This window comes from Pelodiscus sinensis, chromosome 29 (assembly GCF_049634645.1).
Source record: "Pelodiscus sinensis isolate JC-2024 chromosome 29, ASM4963464v1, whole genome shotgun sequence".
Taxonomy (NCBI): Eukaryota; Metazoa; Chordata; order Testudines; family Trionychidae; genus Pelodiscus; species Pelodiscus sinensis.
This window is the reverse complement of record NC_134739.1, coordinates 586,375-603,683: the sequence shown is the minus strand read 5'-3', so window position 1 is coordinate 603,683 and position 17,309 is coordinate 586,375. Positions and strand designations below refer to the sequence as shown.

General features: G+C 65.7%; 1 protein-coding gene across 4 annotated transcripts; it reads right to left on the bottom strand.

The window, feature by feature from the left end:
• Window positions 1-2,071: 2,071 nt before the first annotated feature.
• On the bottom strand, window positions 2,072-17,008 carry ACBD4 (acyl-CoA binding domain containing 4). Of its 4 annotated transcripts, none has more exons than XM_075911289.1 (10): window positions 16,895-17,008; window positions 16,064-16,157; window positions 13,062-13,182; window positions 12,898-12,982; window positions 11,908-12,025; window positions 7,605-7,711; window positions 6,213-6,351; window positions 4,080-4,267; window positions 3,121-3,175; window positions 2,072-2,536 (listed from the first exon to the last, which is right to left on the bottom strand). In XM_075911289.1, exons 2-10 carry the CDS (start codon window positions 16,137-16,139, stop codon window positions 2,370-2,372), a joined length of 1,056 nt encoding a protein of 351 aa, XP_075767404.1. In that variant the 5' UTR covers window positions 16,140-16,157; window positions 16,895-17,008; the 3' UTR covers window positions 2,072-2,369. The 4 variants fall into 4 exon arrangements, with proteins under 4 accessions (XP_075767404.1, XP_075767405.1, XP_075767406.1 ...); XM_075911290.1 differs by having other exon boundaries at window positions 16,871-16,907; XM_075911291.1 differs by lacking the exon at window positions 3,121-3,175.
• Window positions 17,009-17,309: the final 301 nt, after the last annotated feature.

Here is a 17,309-nt window from a genome sequence, read left to right as displayed (position 1 = left end):
CGCACCCCAATCCCCAGCCCTGAGCCCCCGGTACCCTAACTCCCTCCCACACCCGCACCCCAATCCCCAGCCCTGAGTCCCCTGGTACCCTAACTCCCTCCCACACCCACACCCCAATCCCCAGCCCTGAGCCCCCGGTACCCTAACTCCCTCCCACACCCACACCCCAATCCCCAGCCCTGAGCCCCCGGTACCCTAACTCCCTCCCACACCCACACCCAATCCCCAGCCCTGAGCCCCCGGTACCCTAACTCCCTCCCACACCCGCACCCCAATCCCCAGCCCTGAGCCCCCGGTACCCTAACTCCCTCCCACACCCGCACCCCAATCCCCAGCCCTGAGCCCCCGGTACCCTAACTCCCTCCCACACCCGCACCCCAATTTCCAGCTGAGCCCCCCTTGCACCCAAATTCCACACCTGCACCCCAATCTCCAGCCCCGAGCCTCCACTCACACTCCAGAGCCCTGTCCTGCACCCCAAATACCATCCCCAGCCCCACGCCCCCATTCCTGTCTCACCTCAGCCTCCTCTTTTGCACTAACCCCTCATTCCCCCCCCAGCCTGGGGGAGCTCACAAAATGGAACAGCCCTGAGGCCCCCGGAAGAGTTAATCCGGCCCAGGCAGGGCAAATGGCTCCGCACAAAAGGGCAGGAGGCAGCAGGGCCCGGCCCCGGGGGCACAGAGCAGCCTGCACCGTGTGCGCGCGGGGGAGGGGGGGTTACCTGATCTATGGCCCTGCTCCCCCCCCCCCCCCCGGCCAGCCATGGCCAGTTTGACAGCGGGGGAGGGGCTGCATCCAGCGGCCCTCACACCCCCCTGCCCCCGGGGCACGTGTGAGCTTCGCTAGCCCTCACAGGACACCCCAGGGTCCACGTCCAGCCCCTCCCCTGGGCAGCACCCCCAGGCATCAGCCACGAGCGAGGAGGGGTCCCCTGAGCTCCCTCTCCCCATGATGCAGCCGCTGGCGTTCCCTCCGAGGTCTCCAGGCATTTCCGAAGGGCGAGGCCTGGCTCCGAGCCCTCCCTGGGCATTTCACCAGGCCTGGGCACAGAAGGGAACCACAGGGTCCCTCCCGCCGCCGCCTGCTCTTCTGGATCCCGTCTGCCTAGCACAGCGACTGGCAGCAGTAGAAGGTTGTTATCTGCATGTTGCCCGGACCCATGGGGCATGAAGAGAGCCACTTTGCCAGCGGGTTCCACCGCCGGCTGCTGGGGCCTGGAGGGGAACGAGGCCCCCCCCATCCCGCTCCTCCTCCTGCCACTGTCCCTTCCGCTGCTCTTATCCCCACCAGCTCCGGCTGGTCCCCTTCCTACCCTGGCCCTGCCCATGTCTCCCCACCCTCGTGCACTCGCCCCGGCTCCTCTCCTGGCCCCCTGCCAAAAGGGCCGGGCTTGTCCTGCCGTCTCCCCCCGGGCCTGGGCCTAGCGGGAGCTCTGGAGCCACGGGGCCAGCACGTCCCGGGAGCCCAGCTGAGCCCCTGCGGCCAGGGCCTGGAGCAAGCTCGGCGCAGCCGAAGAGTCGGAGACTTCAGCTGCCAACAAGCTGCCCCTGAGCGTGAGCACGGAGCGACTTCAGGGGCTTCTCGCCTGGCCAACCCGGGGACAGCCCGGCCCCCGCTCTGCACCAGGCCACCCCCGCCAAATCCCGGGTCCCTGCCCTGAGCCCCGGGGGAGCCCCTGAGCCGCCCAGCCACCGCCAGGAGTTCACAAGACAGGCGGGAGGGGATACAGCCTGGCACGGTGAACAGACCCCGAGAACCGCGCCAGAAGGCCCGAGGCAGCCGTCCCAGCTGGGGTGCTTCCCGCACGACCTGCCCACGGCCCCTCACAGCCCTTCCCGTGTCTTCGTCCCCACCGCACGGCCATGCCGGTACCCCACAGTACAGGGGGGAGAGCCGGGCCCTGAGCTCAGGCATACAGGGAGGACCTGGGCGTAGGGGACGTTCCAGGTCACAGGTGAAGGCTCTGGCAGCGCAGGGGAACGGCCTCTGGTTGGGGTCTGTCCCCTGGCAGGCTGGCTGACTAGAATCCCGCTCGCGGCACCCACGGCCCAGCCACGAAATCCACAAGCCCGGCAGAGCTGCTTGTCTTTAATGGGGCGTTTGCTCGCTGCCACGTGGCGGGTGTGAGCGGCGACAGGCCACGGGGCCTGCAGTCCGGTCTCAAGCCAGAGTCCCCCGCCCCCGAAACGGCGTCTGAGCGGAGAGCAGGGCTGGGCCAGGCCCAGCTGGGTCCCCGCGACTGCGCTGACGGCGCTGGGAGCACACGCTCGCCTGGCCCCCTCCGGTCTGGATGGTCCGTGGAGGCGCTGGCCGGGCCGGGGGCCGCTGGATTCCTTCTCCCTTCCCGCTCCCGGAGCAGAACCTCGTCAGTTTCGTGCTGCTGGGGCCAAGTCCTGGCGCTGAGGGGCTGGGCTCCCCGTGGCGCTCACCTGGCCCTGCGCCAACGCTGCAGCAGCCACTGGGCCACGAACGGCCAGAGGAGCAGGAAGAGCAGGGTGCGGGCAGAGCCCACCAGGGGCCCGCGGGGCGGCTTCTGCAGGGAGGAGACGCGCCGGGGCTTAGTCCGGGGCCCAGCGGGGCGGCCAGGGCGCAGGGCGGGCGAGGGGCCGGGGCGCACGGCGGCTGCTGCTCATCAGCGTCAGTAACCCCACGGGCTGCGCCACCCTCTCCCTCCGGCGGGGCCGTGGCCTCTGCGCATCGGGTCACACCCACCTCGCCGAGGGCAGGACTCGGGGCCCCGGCTCACCCAGCCTGCCGCTCGCTGGAGGGCCCCACCCCAGTGGAGACTCACCCCAGGCCCAGCCCCCCGCTTCCACCGGCCCAGCGGCCCTGCCCCCGTGGGGACCTGCCTGGGGCACTGGGCCTGGGCTGCCGAGGTGGCTTTGGGTGGGCGGAGGCTCCGGCTCCCAGCCACTGGGGCTGCTCAAAGCGCCGCTGCACATGGAGCCAGGCCCGACCCGCTTCCTTCCTCCTCCGGCCTCCGAGTCCTTGTCCTCCCGGAGCTCCTGCCCAGGGACAGCCCTGCCAGCCCCCCCCCCCCCTGCAGCAAGGGACCCGGAGCCGGCGGAACAGCGGGAAACCGGGCGCGGGGCCCCGCGCGTCTCGGCACGAGCGTACCTGCTGCCCGGGCGAGGCCAGCCGGGCGGTGAGGGCCGGACTCCGGCGCCTGCCCCTGAAAGACAGAAGGGGGCTTAGCTCGGCGCTGGCCGGGGGCGGCTCCGTGCTGCTGGGGAGCCGGGTGCAGCGACGGGAGCCCGGCCGCCCCTTCACTGCTGGGTACAAACAGCACCTGCCGCCTCCCTGCCTGGGCTCCAGGGCATCCCGGCTCACGGGGCCTCCCTCAGGCCACGTCTGCTCAGGCGCCACACGCCAGCCCGAGGCTCCGCGCCCCCGGGGAGCCCGGTCCCGGCCGGCCGGGGTCACCCAGCGACTCGGTGCCAGAGTCCCGCTGCCGCGCTGCCCCCCCGCCCAGCGCCACGGGCCCTCGCGTGCCGAGCACAGCCCCTCGGAGCCTGGCCTGAGCCCCCTGCACTGGCCCCAGCGGAGCCTTTTCCAGGTCTCACTGGGCTGCGTGAAGCCTCGGGTCTGACGGGCACACCCAACCCCGCCCCTGCCCCCGCCCCCACCCCCAACCCCGCCCCCAGCCCTGCCCCCACCCCACCCCCGCCCCGCCCCCACCTAACACCCCCGCCCCTACCCCAACCCCACCCCCACCCTACCCCCCAACCCCACCCCTGCCCCCACCCCCAGCCCTGCTCCCACCCCCACTCCACCCCCAACCCCGCCCCCGCCCCCACCCCACCTCCCATCCCTCCCCCAGCCCGCCCCCACCCCACCCCCAACCCCGCCCCTACCATCACCCCGCCCCCACCCCCACCCCGCCCCCAGCCCTGCTCCCACCCCCACTCCATCCCCAACCCCGCCCCCACTCCCAGCCCCTGACTTTAACCAAGGGAATGTGCATGCGGGGGGATGTCCTGGCTGGAAAGCGGGGCGTGTACCCGGGGGCGCGTGCCGGGGAGGGCACGTACCTGTGGGGCGCGTACCCGGGGGCGCGTGCCGGGGGGCGCACGTACCTGCGGGGCGCTCAGCATTTCCAGACGGCTCAGCCTTTTCAGGACGCTCTGCATGTCGTCCTGCAGGGCACGGACGGCGCCCAGGAGCCGCACGTCCAGCTCCGGCGGGAGCCCTGCGCCGGCGGGTCCCTTCGGGGCAGCGTCAGCGCGGTCCCTGGATCCCCGGGTGCCTGGGGCAGCCTGCGGCCCTGTGGGGCGGGAAAAGCAGACAAGGGGCAGGTCAGAGGGGACACGGCAGGCCCAGGCCGGCTCCAGCCCGCAAGGCCAGGGCCAGCCGCTGTCAGGCACCCACGGACGTGCTCTGCTGGGGGGCACGGCTCCGTCTGGTCCCAAGCACTCGATCTCGGCCCCTGCCGCCTGGCCGCTCTCCCGCCTCAGGAGGGGCCGGGTGAGCCCCGGACCGCGGCCGCGCAGCAGGCTCCATGCGACGCACCAGGCAGCACGGCGGGCGCTGGGACGTTGGCGTGTTCCCGGCGCCCGGCCGCTCAGCCTGCCCTGCCAGCACACGCGGGGCGGGGCACACATCGCCCCAGCACCGCAGGCCCCTCGTGGGGGACGGGCCTGCCCAGGGCTGGGGGGCTGCCCAGGGAACCGGTCCTGCCTCCGTGGGGGAAACAGGCCCCAGCCAGCAAGTTGCTCTGCAGGAACATGCCTGGGAGGCCCGGTGAGGGACAGCGCAGAGCGCGGCCGGGCAGAGGCTCCGGCTCCCAGACTCCAGAGTCTGCTGTCCTGGTGCCAGGCAGCCGGCTCGGGGCCTAGCCACACGGCAGACGCTGCCACCGCGAGCCAGCGGGATCCTGGGCCCAGCCAGGCAGGCTCAGGAGCTACGGCTGCACACTAGGCCGGGCCTGCGCAGCGGAGCCCAGAGAGCCACCCCCCTGCCCCGCGAGTTCCCACCCTGCCCCAGGGCGGCCTCACCCCCAGGGCTTACACATTAACCTGCCAAGGCCAGGCAGCCGGGCCGGGGATGGAGTCTGCTTCCTGCAGGCAGGAGCCAGCGCCCGCCCTGCCACGTCGGCTGCACGGGACAGGGCCCAGCTGGGGACCCTGCGTGGCCTGGCCTGGCCGTGGGGCAACGTCCCTCCTCAGCTGCCGTCCCTGCACGGCTCCCAGCTCAGCTCAGGCGCAGCCCCGGGGGCTCACAATCCGCGAGGCAGGGGCCAAGGGACCCAGGTGGCTCTTCCCAGCACCATCTGGCACCCTAGATGGGGAGCCCGGGGAGCCTCAGGCCTGCGCTGTGGGGCAGGGCAGCTGGGGGGCCACAACGGCCCCTACAGCCCAGGGCCCGGGAAGTCCCGGCTTGGTCCCGAGCGGCAGCAGCAGCAGCCAACCTGCACCTGAGCATGGCCTGGAACGCCAGCCTGGGGGTGCTGCGAGAGGGCCTGGCCATGGCCAGCGTCAGCCCGTTCCCACTGCAGCTGGGCCGCCGGGCGAGACGCCCGCAGGGTGCGTCGGGTGGGAGGGCACAGGGCTGTCCACCAGGAGCCCGGGGTGCCAGGCCCAGCTCTGCCATTGGCTCAGGGGACTGGGCCCAGTTTCCCACTGTGCCTCGGTTTCCCCCCGGAAGGGGTGATGAGGTGCTGCAAGACCTAACCCAGTGACCTCCGTGCAGAGGCCTGTGCCTGCTTGTGTCCCTAGACCCTGCCCCGTTGCCGACGCCTTCCGCAGGGCTGGGAGGCCAGAGGGCAAAGGCGCCCGGGGGCCGTCTGCTGGGAAGAGACCTGCCCGGGAGCTGCTCAGAAACCGCCGCCCAGAGGGGGAGGCCCAGCCCATGGCCGGGGGTGCGGCAGGGCCTGGGGCGATGGTGCTGGGTGGGGGAGGGGCAGGGCTCGCAGCCTGAAGGCGGGGGGAGGGGGGGGCAGCCCGCAGGCCTGTCTCGGGGCTTGCTGGTAGCTCGGCAGGCACGGGGCCGAGCTCTCGCTGACCCGCTGTGGGGAGGGGCGGGGCTCTTCCATGGCCCGATCCATCAGGCGCCGCGCGGCCCCCTCCCCTGGGCGCTGGGGGCTTGCGGCTGCCCCTCAGGCAGGCCGGCTGGAAACGCCTCTGCCCGTGCAGTTCAGGGGGCAGCCCCAGGCAGCGGGGCAGGGGGCCTGGCACAGGCTGCGGCTGCTCCCCGGACCCCGCCACACCCACCTCTCTCTGGCTGGGGGCCGGCGCTGCTCCTCCCGTCCAGTTCGCCTGCGCCCAGCCCTGCCTCTCCGGGGGTGACGGGCGCTCGGGCCAGGGACTCGCGCCCCGCCCTGGTATCCAGGCTGCTCAGGGGCTGCCCGGCCTGCGAGAGGGAAGGGCTGCATGAGGCTCCTGAGCACAGATGTTCAGGGTCAAGAGCTGCAGCTGCGAGAGGCCTAGTGGTTAGAGCCAGGGCTCCACGCCCCCCTCCTCCCCTGCTCCCCCACCTCCAGGGGACACCCAACTGCTGCCTCGGAGCAGCCCTGCCCCTCCCCGAGAACCGGCCCCGGCAGCCCCAGGCCGGCGCAGGAGGCTCCTCCCCACAGCTGCTCCGCGATGGGGCGGCCCCGCCCCGGCAAGCCAAGGACCGGCGGGAAGCGGAGCAGGCACCCGGCCCCTCCGGCTCGGGGGCAGCACAGAACCCCTGGGGGGGGGGGGGCAGAGCCACTGAGCGGGATTTGCATAAATGCCACTGGCCCCGCCTCCTCCCCAGCTACAGGAAACCAGCCCAAGCTCTGCCCATGGGCCAGCTGGGGGGAGGGGGCTGCCACTGAGACATGGCACATGGACTGGGGCTCCCCCCACTGCCCCAAGCAGTGCAGGGCCCCGGGGCCCTTGGCTCCCAGCCCCCCGCACCCACAAGGAATCGAGGGGGGCACGGCTGCAGGCAGCTCTGCAGCAACTCCAGGGGGGGGCCGGTCCCACCATTGCCCAGGATGGACGGGCCGGCCGCGGAACAGGGCTGTAGGGCAGGTGTCCGGGGGGCAGGGCTCACCAGGCAGAGTGGGGTGGGCACCAGGCTCCCCAGGCAGGGCGGGAGGGGGCAGGGCTCCCCAGGCTGGAAGGGGTGGGCACCAGGCTCCCCAGGCAGGGTGGGGGGGGGCAGGGCTCCCCAGGCAGGGCGGGGGGGCAGGGCTCCCCAGGCTGGAAGGGGTGGGCACCAGGCTCCCCAGGCAGGGTGGGGGGGGGCAGGGCTCCCCAGGCAGGGCGGGGGGGCAGGGCTCCCCAGGCTGGAAGGGGTGGGCACCAGGCTCCCCAGGCAGGGTGGGGGGGGGGCAGGGCTCCCCAGGCAGGGCGGGGGGGCAGGGCTCCCCAGGCTGGAAGGGGTGGGCACCAGGCTCCCCAGGCAGGGTGGGGGGGGGCAGGGCTCCCCAGGCTGGAAGGGGGGAGTGGGCAGGGCTCCCCAGGCAGGGCGGGGGGGGGGGACACAGCTCCCCAGGCAGGGCCAGTGCGGAAGGAACTCAGGAGGCAGGGCAGACAGGGCGCTGGCGACGCGGCCGGTGGGGGTGCGAGGTTGGGGCAGGGCACTGGCTCGGCGGAAGGGGGGTCTCCGGCCGCAGGACCGTGCCGTGTTACCTGACCGGGCTCTGCCTGCTCCAGCGGGTCGCCGTAGGCTTCGCTGTCCGAGTCGCTGGGCACTTGGCTGCTCTCGAGGGCCGCGTCAGCCTGGCCCAGCTCCCGGCCTGCAACAGGAGACGGTGGCTCAGCCGAGGCTCGGCGGGGGACACGCTCTGCTCGGCCCGGGGGGGGGTGAAGCAGACGCCGGGTCCCCCAGGCCGCTCCCGACAGGCTCACTGCTTGGCCGTCCTGGCTTCCTGGTCGCTCTCCCCTCTGCCTGCCGCACTGGCCCGTTAGCGCCCAGCGGGAGGAGTCGGCCGAGATTCCCTGGCCCCGATCCCGACAGCCCACAGCATCACCCAGCGCTTCCGAGCCCCCCTCGCCCCCAGGGCTGCCCCCTCTGGGAGCCCAGCCAACGCCAGGCCGGGGCATTTCCACCGGCTGCAAAGGCAGCGCCTCAGCCGGCCCAGGAGGAGAGAGGTGGAAACGCTGCCCCACCGCAGGCTCCCTGCCACCCACGGGAACGGCCCTGACTCGGCCCACACGGCTTGGCGCCCAGGCCCCCTCCCAGACCACACCCTGACCCTCAGCCCAAAACGGGGCCCGGAGACTCCAAGGCCACTGAGCTCACCCCAGGCCGGAGACGATCCCTGCCGGACCAGCGCATCGCTCCCAGGAACAGCCCCCCACCTCGGAGCCGCCGTGGCCCGGGCGAGTTCCCCGCACTGCTAACAACCCGGCTCCCATCCCCCCTCGTTTCGCTTCCTCTGCTGCTCTGCAGAGCCCTCGAGGACCAAATCTCTGTGCCCCGCAGGGACCCCTAGGCCGCCACGGCACCAACTCGCCGTGACACGGACCGGCCAGGCCAGGGTAAGGGACCCCCTGGAGGTGGGATGGGATCTCCAGTGAATTCGGGGACAGGGCATGAGCACAGGGTGGATGCTCAGTCCCACTCTCCTCCACTCAGCCAGGCAAAAGCTGGGCAGCCAGCCCCAGCTACGGAGCTGGCTCCTGCCTTAGGAAAGCAGGACAAGGGCCCCTCTGGTAGTGGGGAGGGTTCTCGAGGGGCATAGGGTACTTGCCTGGGGAGGGCAGGGTAGTGGGTTCAAGTCCCACCCTGGGAGTGGCCAGACAGCTGCCTCAGGGATGGAGCTGCAGAGCCAAGGCAGGCTCAGCCCTGCACCACCCCCGAAAGCAGCTGCCATGGTGCCCTGCCCTGCCCCTCACCTACGGGCACCGATCCCGCAGCTTCTCCTGGCCACGGTTCTCCATTACTGATCAATGGGAGCTGCAGGAGCGGTGTCGGCAGGACACCCTGCCCCCTGCTCTGACCATCACAGGGACATGCCAGCCACCTCCAGGAGCACACCTGCCACAGGGACGATGACTCCAGACACGCCAGGTTTGGCGTTTCAGAACTCGCTACTCAAAGAATGACACGTGAGCGTAAGAGAGAAATGCACAGACCAGCCAGCAACTGAAACAAACCCAAAGAACCCACTTTAGAATCATAGAACTGGAGGAGACCTCAGGAGCCATCAAGTCCAGCCCCCTGCTCTAGGCAGGACCAATCCCAACTAAATCAACCCGGCCAGGGCTTTGTCAAGCCGAGACTTAAACACCTCTAGGGATGGAGACTCCACTACTTCCCTAGGTAACCCAGCCCAGGGCTTCACCACCCGCCTAGGGAAATAGTTTTTCCTAATATCCAACCTGGACCTTTCCCACCACAACTTGAGCCCATTGCTCCTTGTTCTGCATCTGTCACCACTGAGAACAGCCTCTCTCCAGCCTCTTTGGAACCTCCCTTCAGGGAGTTGGAGGCTGCTCTCAAATCCCCCCTCACTCTTCTCTTCTGCAGACTAAACAGACCCAAGTCCCTCAGCCTCTCCTCATAGGTCATGTGCTCCAGCCCCCTCATCATTTTGGTTGCCCTCCGCTGGACCCTCTCCAATGCGTCCACATCCTTTTTGTAGTGGGGGGCCCAGAACTGGACACAGTACTCCAGATGTGGCCTCACCAAAGCCGAAGAAAGGGGAATGATGACATCTCTGGATCTGCTGGCAATGCTCCTTTTAATGCACCCTAACTTTGCAAGCAGTAAACGTAGTGACAACCCCCACGTACGTGTTGGGTCAGGACAGTGTGTGTGTGGCAGCATGACAGAGACACAGTGTGTGAGTGTGACGGAGATTTGCACTGCCACGCTCTCTGTGTGGAGACAGGACACAGGAGGCCCCCTGACATCAGCACCCCCATTCCCCCACCCACACTCTGCACAGCGAGCAGGAGGCTCCCAAGGGGCAGCCCCAAGGCAGAGGGCAGGAGCAGCATGACAGTGGGTGGAAGGGCGACTGAAGTGCAGGCACTTGAGAGCTTCCCAGCCAAACCAGTCAGGATCCCGTCAGAGGCTCCGAGATCTCCCGGTAGATCCTGATCTCCTGGTTGGTGACCCCTACTGTAAGTGGTTCGCTGATTAAACGGGATTTTACATCCCTGGGAGAACTCAGGCAGGACCGCTCCCGACCCAGGCACGCATGGAGCGAGCGCTCCCATTTCAACCCGGAGCTGCAACAGGCCCGTTTCCAGGCTAGTTGTTAAAACCTTCCTGCTTTGGATCAGTGGTTAAAAACCAACGGAGCCACTAAGAGGCTGCCTCCTCTGGCACTGCCAGATACTTCCACAAAAAATCCCGAACATGACGGGAAAAAAATTGGTTGAGCCAAAAAAAAAAAAAAAAAAAAGGGTCACTGCACCTTTAAATCTCCCCGCTTCCCTCCACACACACACCCCCCCCCCCCGATGCAGCAGGGGAAGACTGTCCCTGCTGGCCTTCCGTCCAGTATTTTCTGGGGTTTTTTTACCAGAGGGCCCACAAATACTGGACTGTCCAGGTGAAAACCGGACACCTGGCAGCCGAGCCTCCGCTCACCCTGCACCACGCCCGAGTCAAGAGCCCCCCGTGGGCCGCTCAGCTACACGTGGGCGGGTTTACGGGGGATATGCGGCTGCCCCAAAGGAGACACCCTGGGGCGGGCGGTGGCTTAGGCCTTGCCTTTACACAGGGCACGTTTCTAACCCCCGGGGCCACAGACCATGCACTGACTTGAAAATCAGACCACGCTCCCCTCAGCAGGGGGGGGAACCAGCAGCCGGGGGCCAAATCCAGCCCCCAAGGCCTGGGGCTCCCCCACAGCATCACTCCAGCCCTTCTGCACCCTCAACCCACCCCGTTTCTGCACCCTACTTCCTGCCCATCCCTGCCACCCCCAGCCTGCTCCTGCAGCCACCACCCTCCCAGATCCCCAACCCTCCGTGCCCCCAAGCCGGCTTCTGGCCAGCATCCACCCCACACTGAACCCCTCATTTTGGCCCCACCCTAGAGCTCAGAGGGGCCCACAAGATCTAGTAGCCGGCCCGGGCTCTGGTGTGCGAGGGGAATGTGGGGAGCGCCTGTCGCCTCCTCAGTCAGGTGGGGGGTTGTTTGGGGTTCTTTTGCCATGGCCAGACCCACGGTCTGTGGGGCACAGCCAGCGTGTGCCCTCACACTGGGGCAGCGGGGGACAGCTGGAGGGACGCTGGTTTGAACCTCCCGGCGAGGAAGCCAGCGGAGCTGACGTTTGGTAGGTCAGAGGCTCCTGGATGTAACCACCCTCCCCGGCCCAGGGGAGACTGGCCGAGCTCCCCAGCGCATGGGACAGCTGGGTCCCAGGCTCTCACAGACACACGGAGCAATCGAAAGGGGGCATGTTCTCAGGCCCAGGCCCCCGGCAGCCCCTCCAGGTCCCTGGAATCTCCCTCCCCACTCTCTGCCCCCGCAGCAGAGAGGCTGCGCGGCTCACACCCACACCGGGCAGAGCCAGCTTGCTGGATGCAGCTGGCCAGGGCTCTGCGGTGCCCAGTCGTCCAGTGTGACAGGAAGAGGAAGGGAGGCCCAATGGTCAGAGCAGCAGCAGGGGACAGAGGAACCCAGATTCCAATGCCTGCTCTGTCACAGACTGCCTGTGAGATCCTGGGCAGTCACTTCCTCCCCAGTGCCTCAGTTTCCCACCTGCACAGTGTGGATCGTGAGGCACTACGGAGATGAGGGCTAGATCAGTACCTGGCAAGGATGGCTGGGAGCTGGAAGGGATGAGCTGTTCCCTCGTAGGCGAGGCATGCGGGAACCAAAGAAGGAAGTATTATGGATGGGGAAACTGAGGCATGGAGCAGTGAAGCAGCTTGTCCAAGCCCTCGCAGCAAGGCAGTGGCAGAGCCACGAACAGAACCCGGGAGTCCTGGCCCAGCCAGCCTTCCAAGCCCTCCCCCCGCCCACACTTACCAGCCTTCTTGAAGAAGGACTCGGGGGGGCTGGGCATGTCGTGGATCACCTCGTAGAGGGGTTTGAAGAACCCAAACGTGTCCTCAGACGTCTCGCCCGCTGGGACCGTGTCGATGACCTGGAGAGAGCCCCCGGCGGAGGAGAGTAACAGCCTGGGGCGGAGCACGGGGGCTGGGAGAGGGAGGCCCAGCAGAGCTGCCTTGGGCAGGGTGCCTGGGGCAAGCGGGCTCCAAAAACTCTGCCAGGACACCCAGTGACCCCGGCCTGGGGCCCTCGCCAGCTCTGCCAGCAGCCTGCCCTCCCCACCTCCTGGTGACTGAATCCAGGCCCGCCTGAGCCAGAGCCCTCAGCGGAGCCAGCGTGAGCCGTGGGCCTGCTCGCCCCTAGCGCTGGCGTCGAGGCCGGGGATGTAGTCGTGTATTCGATTAACCGATAAGCAAACGCTGATTGGAAATGCCTAGAGTCTGTAGCATTACTCCCCTCCCCTCCGGCAGGACATTTCTGAGCAGGCCGGCCAGCAGCCCGGCTCAGTCCTGGCTCACGCCGGGTCCGGGACCTACCCCTGCTGCGGCTCTGCATTAGAAGTGCGTCAGGAGCCAGGCGGGAAGGCAGCCTGGCTCAGTTCCAGCTCGTGCCGGGTCCGGGAGCTCAGCCCCTCTCCGGACAGGGGCTGCTACCCCGGTGTCCCCGGGCGACAGGCAGCCGGTCTGCAAGGGGAGCTGGTTTTTAAACTGTCTCCCCTAGCGGAGCAGCCACTCGGCTGGTGCCCGGCGCTGCTGCCTCTGACACAGAGCCCAGAGTGGCCGGGGGCTCCTCGGGAGTGGGGCCGGAGCGCGCGGGCTGCAGGGACTACGGCTGGTCGACCAGCCAATAAGAATCCCCGAGGTGAATCGACTACTCAATTAACCGAAGTTGAACATCCTAGTGGAGGACCCTTGGTCCAGCGTGTCCCCGAGTGCAGCAGCCCAGGAGCCGCAGGCAGACTTGTACCTTCTGAGCGATCTTCTTCATCTCCGAGACATACGCGGCCATGGCCTCCTCTCTGGGCATCTTCCCCAGCCGGTTCCACGCGTCCCTGCCAAGCACACGGCTCGTGACTGACGCCCCCGAACACGGCAGCACAGTCACACCAGGCTGCTACGGTTCAGCCTTACCACTTATACCGGCCGATGGGATCCCAGAACCCAGGCCGGGGGACCTCGCAGCTGCCCACTGTCGCCTGCTTGTAGTAGCTGTAGAACCGAAGCATCACCTCGTAGGGGGGGCGGTAGGACCCTAGGATACCAGGCAAAGCCATCAGACCATGAGCCACTTCCCCACCCCCGCCATTACCGTGACCCTGTCGGTGGGGCGCTGAGCCCATGCCTCAGCGAGGTGCCAGCCGAGCCCTTGCTGCTGGAGCTCCGCCCTTCGGAGGAGGCACGGAGCTGAGGCGACCTTTTGATCACGGAAGGACTCAGGAGTCAGGGTGTTAACCACGACCCGGGTCCAATTCCCACTCAGTTACATTCTGCCTCCCTAACTCTCCCACTGGCACTTTTATCTGGAAAGTGCAGAGGGTGCGTCGTGTTGCTGGGCGCTGTTAACTAGCAGCTGCATCCCACCCCAGAGACAGCCGCACTTCAGAGGTGGGCGATGGTGTTTGTGCTTTGGGGCGAGAAGGCCCATATACCATAAGGTGCTATGAATATGGGAGAGAAACGACGAGGGAACACTCCTGGAACCTGAGGCTGCCCAGAAAGCACCAGAGATGACATCTTCCACGTTGCTTTTCTCCTCTCACGTGCAAGCTGAAATTTCACATGACCTAGTGCATCAGGGCCAAGATTTTCCAGCACGGGGTGGGACGGCCCAGAGACAGGCACATAAATAAATATGAAGTGCAAGTGCTCTGCACCTCTAATAAACCCTGGGGGATGGGGCAGGTCAGGCCCGTAAAAACTGTCAGAACCAACAGATTCAAACTCCATCCACCCTCCAGTGCAGGGTGCTACCGGAAAGGGAGGCGTCTCCTGGGCTGCATACACACGCCTACTTTTGCAATCCCCCACAAAGGAGAGATTCCTTCCTGACCGCCCACTGGTGATCAGAGCGTGGCCTGAAGCATGTGGATTAATCTGTTGTTCTTATCCTCCCTGGTGTAATTGCCAATGGAATTCGGATTTGCCAGGTCAGGACATGAAAACACGGCTACTGTCGGAGACCCGACTGTGAAGGGGCACCCAGCCATGTCACACAGTTTAACTGATACGGACCCTTTTTTGCACCCTTGTACTAACTAGAGCCATTGCTGTAGAACCAGCCTGCCTAGGACTTAACTTGTGTTCTGCCAAGCACTAGAGATCAGGAAACTACAGACCGGTCAGTTTAACGTCTGTCCCAGGGAAGATAATGGAGCAGGTAATTAAGGAAATCGTATGCAAACACTTGGAAGGTAATAAAGTGATAGGGAATAGCCAGCATGGGTTTGTGAAGAACAAGTCATGCCAAACTAATCTGATAGCTTTCTTTGATAGGATAACGAGCCTTGTGGATAAGGGAGAAGCGGTGGATGTCATATACCTAGACTTTAGTAAGGCATTTGATACGGTCTCGCATGATATTCTTATTGATAAACTAGGCAAATATAACTTAGATAGGGCCACGATAAGGTGGGTGCATAATTGGCTGGATAACCGTAGTCAGAGAGTTGTTGTTAACGGTGCTAAATCCTGCTGGAAAGGGATAACAAGTGGAGTTCCGCAAGGGTCTGTTTTGGGACCCGTACTGTTCAATATCTTCATCAATGATGTAGATATTGGGATAGAGAGTACGCTTATTAAGTTTGCAGATGATACCAAACTGGGTGGGGTTGCGACTTCTTTGGAGGATAGGGACATAATTCAAAATGACCTTAGCAAGTTAGAGAAATGGTCAGAGGTAAACAGGATGAGGTTTAATAAAGGGAAATGCAAAGTGCTCCACTTAGGAAGGAACAATCAGTTCCATACATACAAGATGGGAAGCGACTGTCTAGGAAGGAGCATGGCAGAAAGGGATCTAGGGGTAATTGTGGACCACAAGTTGAATATAAGTCAACAGTGTGATGCTGTTGCAAAAAAAGCAAATATGATTCTAGGTTGTATCAACAGGTGTGTTGTAAGCAAAACTCGTGAAGTCATTCTGCCGCTCTACTCTGCACTAGTTAGGCCTCAGCTGGAGTACTGTGTCCAGTTCTGGGCGCCACATTTCAAGAAAGATGTGGAGAAATTGGAAAGGGTGCAGAGAAGAGCGACAAGAATGATTAAAGGTCTAGAGAACATGACCTATGAAGCCAGGCTTCATGAACTGGGCTTGTTTAGTTTGGAAAAAAGAAGATTAAGGGGGGACATGATAGCGGTTTTCAAATATCTAAAAGGGTGTCACAAGGAGGAAGGAGAAAATTTGTTCCTCTTGGTTTCTAAGGACAGGACAAGGAGTAATGGGCTTAAAGTGCAGCAGGGGAGGTTTAGATTGGACATTAGGAAAAAATTCCTAACTGTCAGGGTGGTCAAATATTGGAATAAATTGCCAAGGGAGGTGGTGGAATCTCCCTCTCTGGAGATATTTAAGAACAGGTTGGATAGACATCTGTCAGGGATGGTGTAGACGGAGCTTGGTCCTGCCTTGAGGGCGGGGGGCTGGACTCGATGACCTCTCGAGGTCCCTTCCAGTCCTATTATTCTATGATTCTATGATCTCCCCAGGTTCCGCCTCCCGGCACTGCAGGCTCTAAGCACAGCCACACTACAACCTGCCCCAGCAAGAGCAAAGTGCTGGCTGAGAGCCCCGGGGCCCAGTACACCCCGGGTGGCAGCAGCTCAGCCTGCCTCTGCCCTGTCTGCGGCAGGCCAGTTCTAGAGGCAGGCAGCAGGGAGGCCAGCGACCTTCCAGTCCTTGGCCTTTCTACCCGTGGGGAGGGGGAGTTGTGGCAGGACGCAGGGTGAGGATGAGGCAGTAAATTAGCTCCAGTCTAGCCCGTCTCCTGGGCCAGCACAGCCCGGATCTGTCCTGGACACTTCCCCGGGCTCTGTCCAGTCCCCAGTAACCACGCTTGGGTCTCTGCTACCCGGAGACCCATCTCAGCATCCTTTCGGCAAGGCCCATGACAGCCCAGCCACACGGCATGGGGACTCACCGTTCTTGGGCAGGCCCTGGATGACTCTGACAGCGGCCTCAAATTGCTTCTGGCAGCCCGGCTCCTGGCGCTCCATCCCCGCCCGCTCGCATGCCTGAGAAGCAAAGCCCCACAACCCCGTGTCAGCCCAGGCAGCGACCCGCAAGAGGCTGTGGCAGAGCCACTGGGCCAACTGCAGAGCAGGGCTCTGGGGCTCTCAGGGCACATGGGCCGGGACCTCACACCGTACTGGTCTGGGCACAAGGGCTCACAGCCCTGCAGGCAGGAAGCACCCGATTCAGCACCCCCCTTCCTGCCCTCGGCCCGTCCAGCAGGGAGCCCTGGGATGACGGGGGGCAGCAGGAGCGACTCGGTGCGGGGTCTGGCACAGGGGCTGCCGGGGGGATCCACAGTCCTGCCCTAAGGGCCCAGCTCCAGCCCTGAGCCGGCCCAAGGCCCAAGATCTAGGGCCTCTTCCCTAGTGCCCCTGCTGCCCCCAATCTCCCCACAGCACAGGGCACCCAGCCCGGAGCACCCTCAGCCTAGCCAGCCCAGCCCCCAAACTCCTTGGCCTGGCCCTCCTGTCTCCCCCTGGCCTGAGGCCCCAGCTCAGAGCCCCCCTTAGATCTCCCCCAGATCCCCTCTGCCCAGCCCAGCCCAGCAGCCGGATCCCTGAGCCCAGATCCTCCCTAACTGGCGCCCCCCATGAAGCCCCTTCAGCCTAGCCCAGCCCAGGCTCTGACCCCCCAAGCCCAGCCTCCAGCTCCACCCTGGGTTCTGCCAGTTCCGAGCCCCCTTGTCCCAGCCCAGTCCCTGGACCCCCCTAACCCGGCTCTTCCCCCCAGCTCGGACCCTGGAGCGCCCGCAGCTCCGAACAGCTGATCCGTCCCGACCCCCCTGTCGGGGTCAGAGCCGTGCATCGCGAGCGGAGACCAGAGTGAACGTCCCAACCAATAGCCACACGACTTTCACTCCTTTGTCAGACTTCGCCCAATCAGCATCAAGTTTAGAAAATGATGCAAATAAACGCCTCCATGCTTCGGCCAATCAGCGCTCGCTGTGGGGACCAGCTCTGTGCTGGAAAGCCGGCTGCTGCAGGTCAGGCTCGTCAAGCCGGCAGCCTACTGGAACAGCGCCCCCTGCAGGGCGAGGGTGGGCTGCACACAGATAGCCTGGGGCAGTAGCGACCCCTGCAGGGCGAGGGTGGGCTGCACACAGATAGCCTGGGGCAGTAGCGACCCCTGCAGGGCGAGGGTGGGCTGCACAC

Bases quoted from the DNA above. Each gene is read 5' to 3' on its own strand.
- ACBD4 (XM_075911289.1), bottom strand. From the start codon at position 16,139: ATGGAGCGCCAGGAGCCGGGCTGCCAGAAGCAATTTGAGGCCGCTGTC. The intron at 6,352-7,604 runs GTAACACGGCAC...TCCCTCTCGCAG, and splicing joins AGCAGGCAGAGCCCGGTCAG to GCCGGGCAGCCCCTGAGCAG. The intron at 2,537-3,120 runs GTACGCTCGTGC...TCCTCCCTGCAG, and splicing joins TGGCCTCGCCCGGGCAGCAG to AAGCCGCCCCGCGGGCCCCT.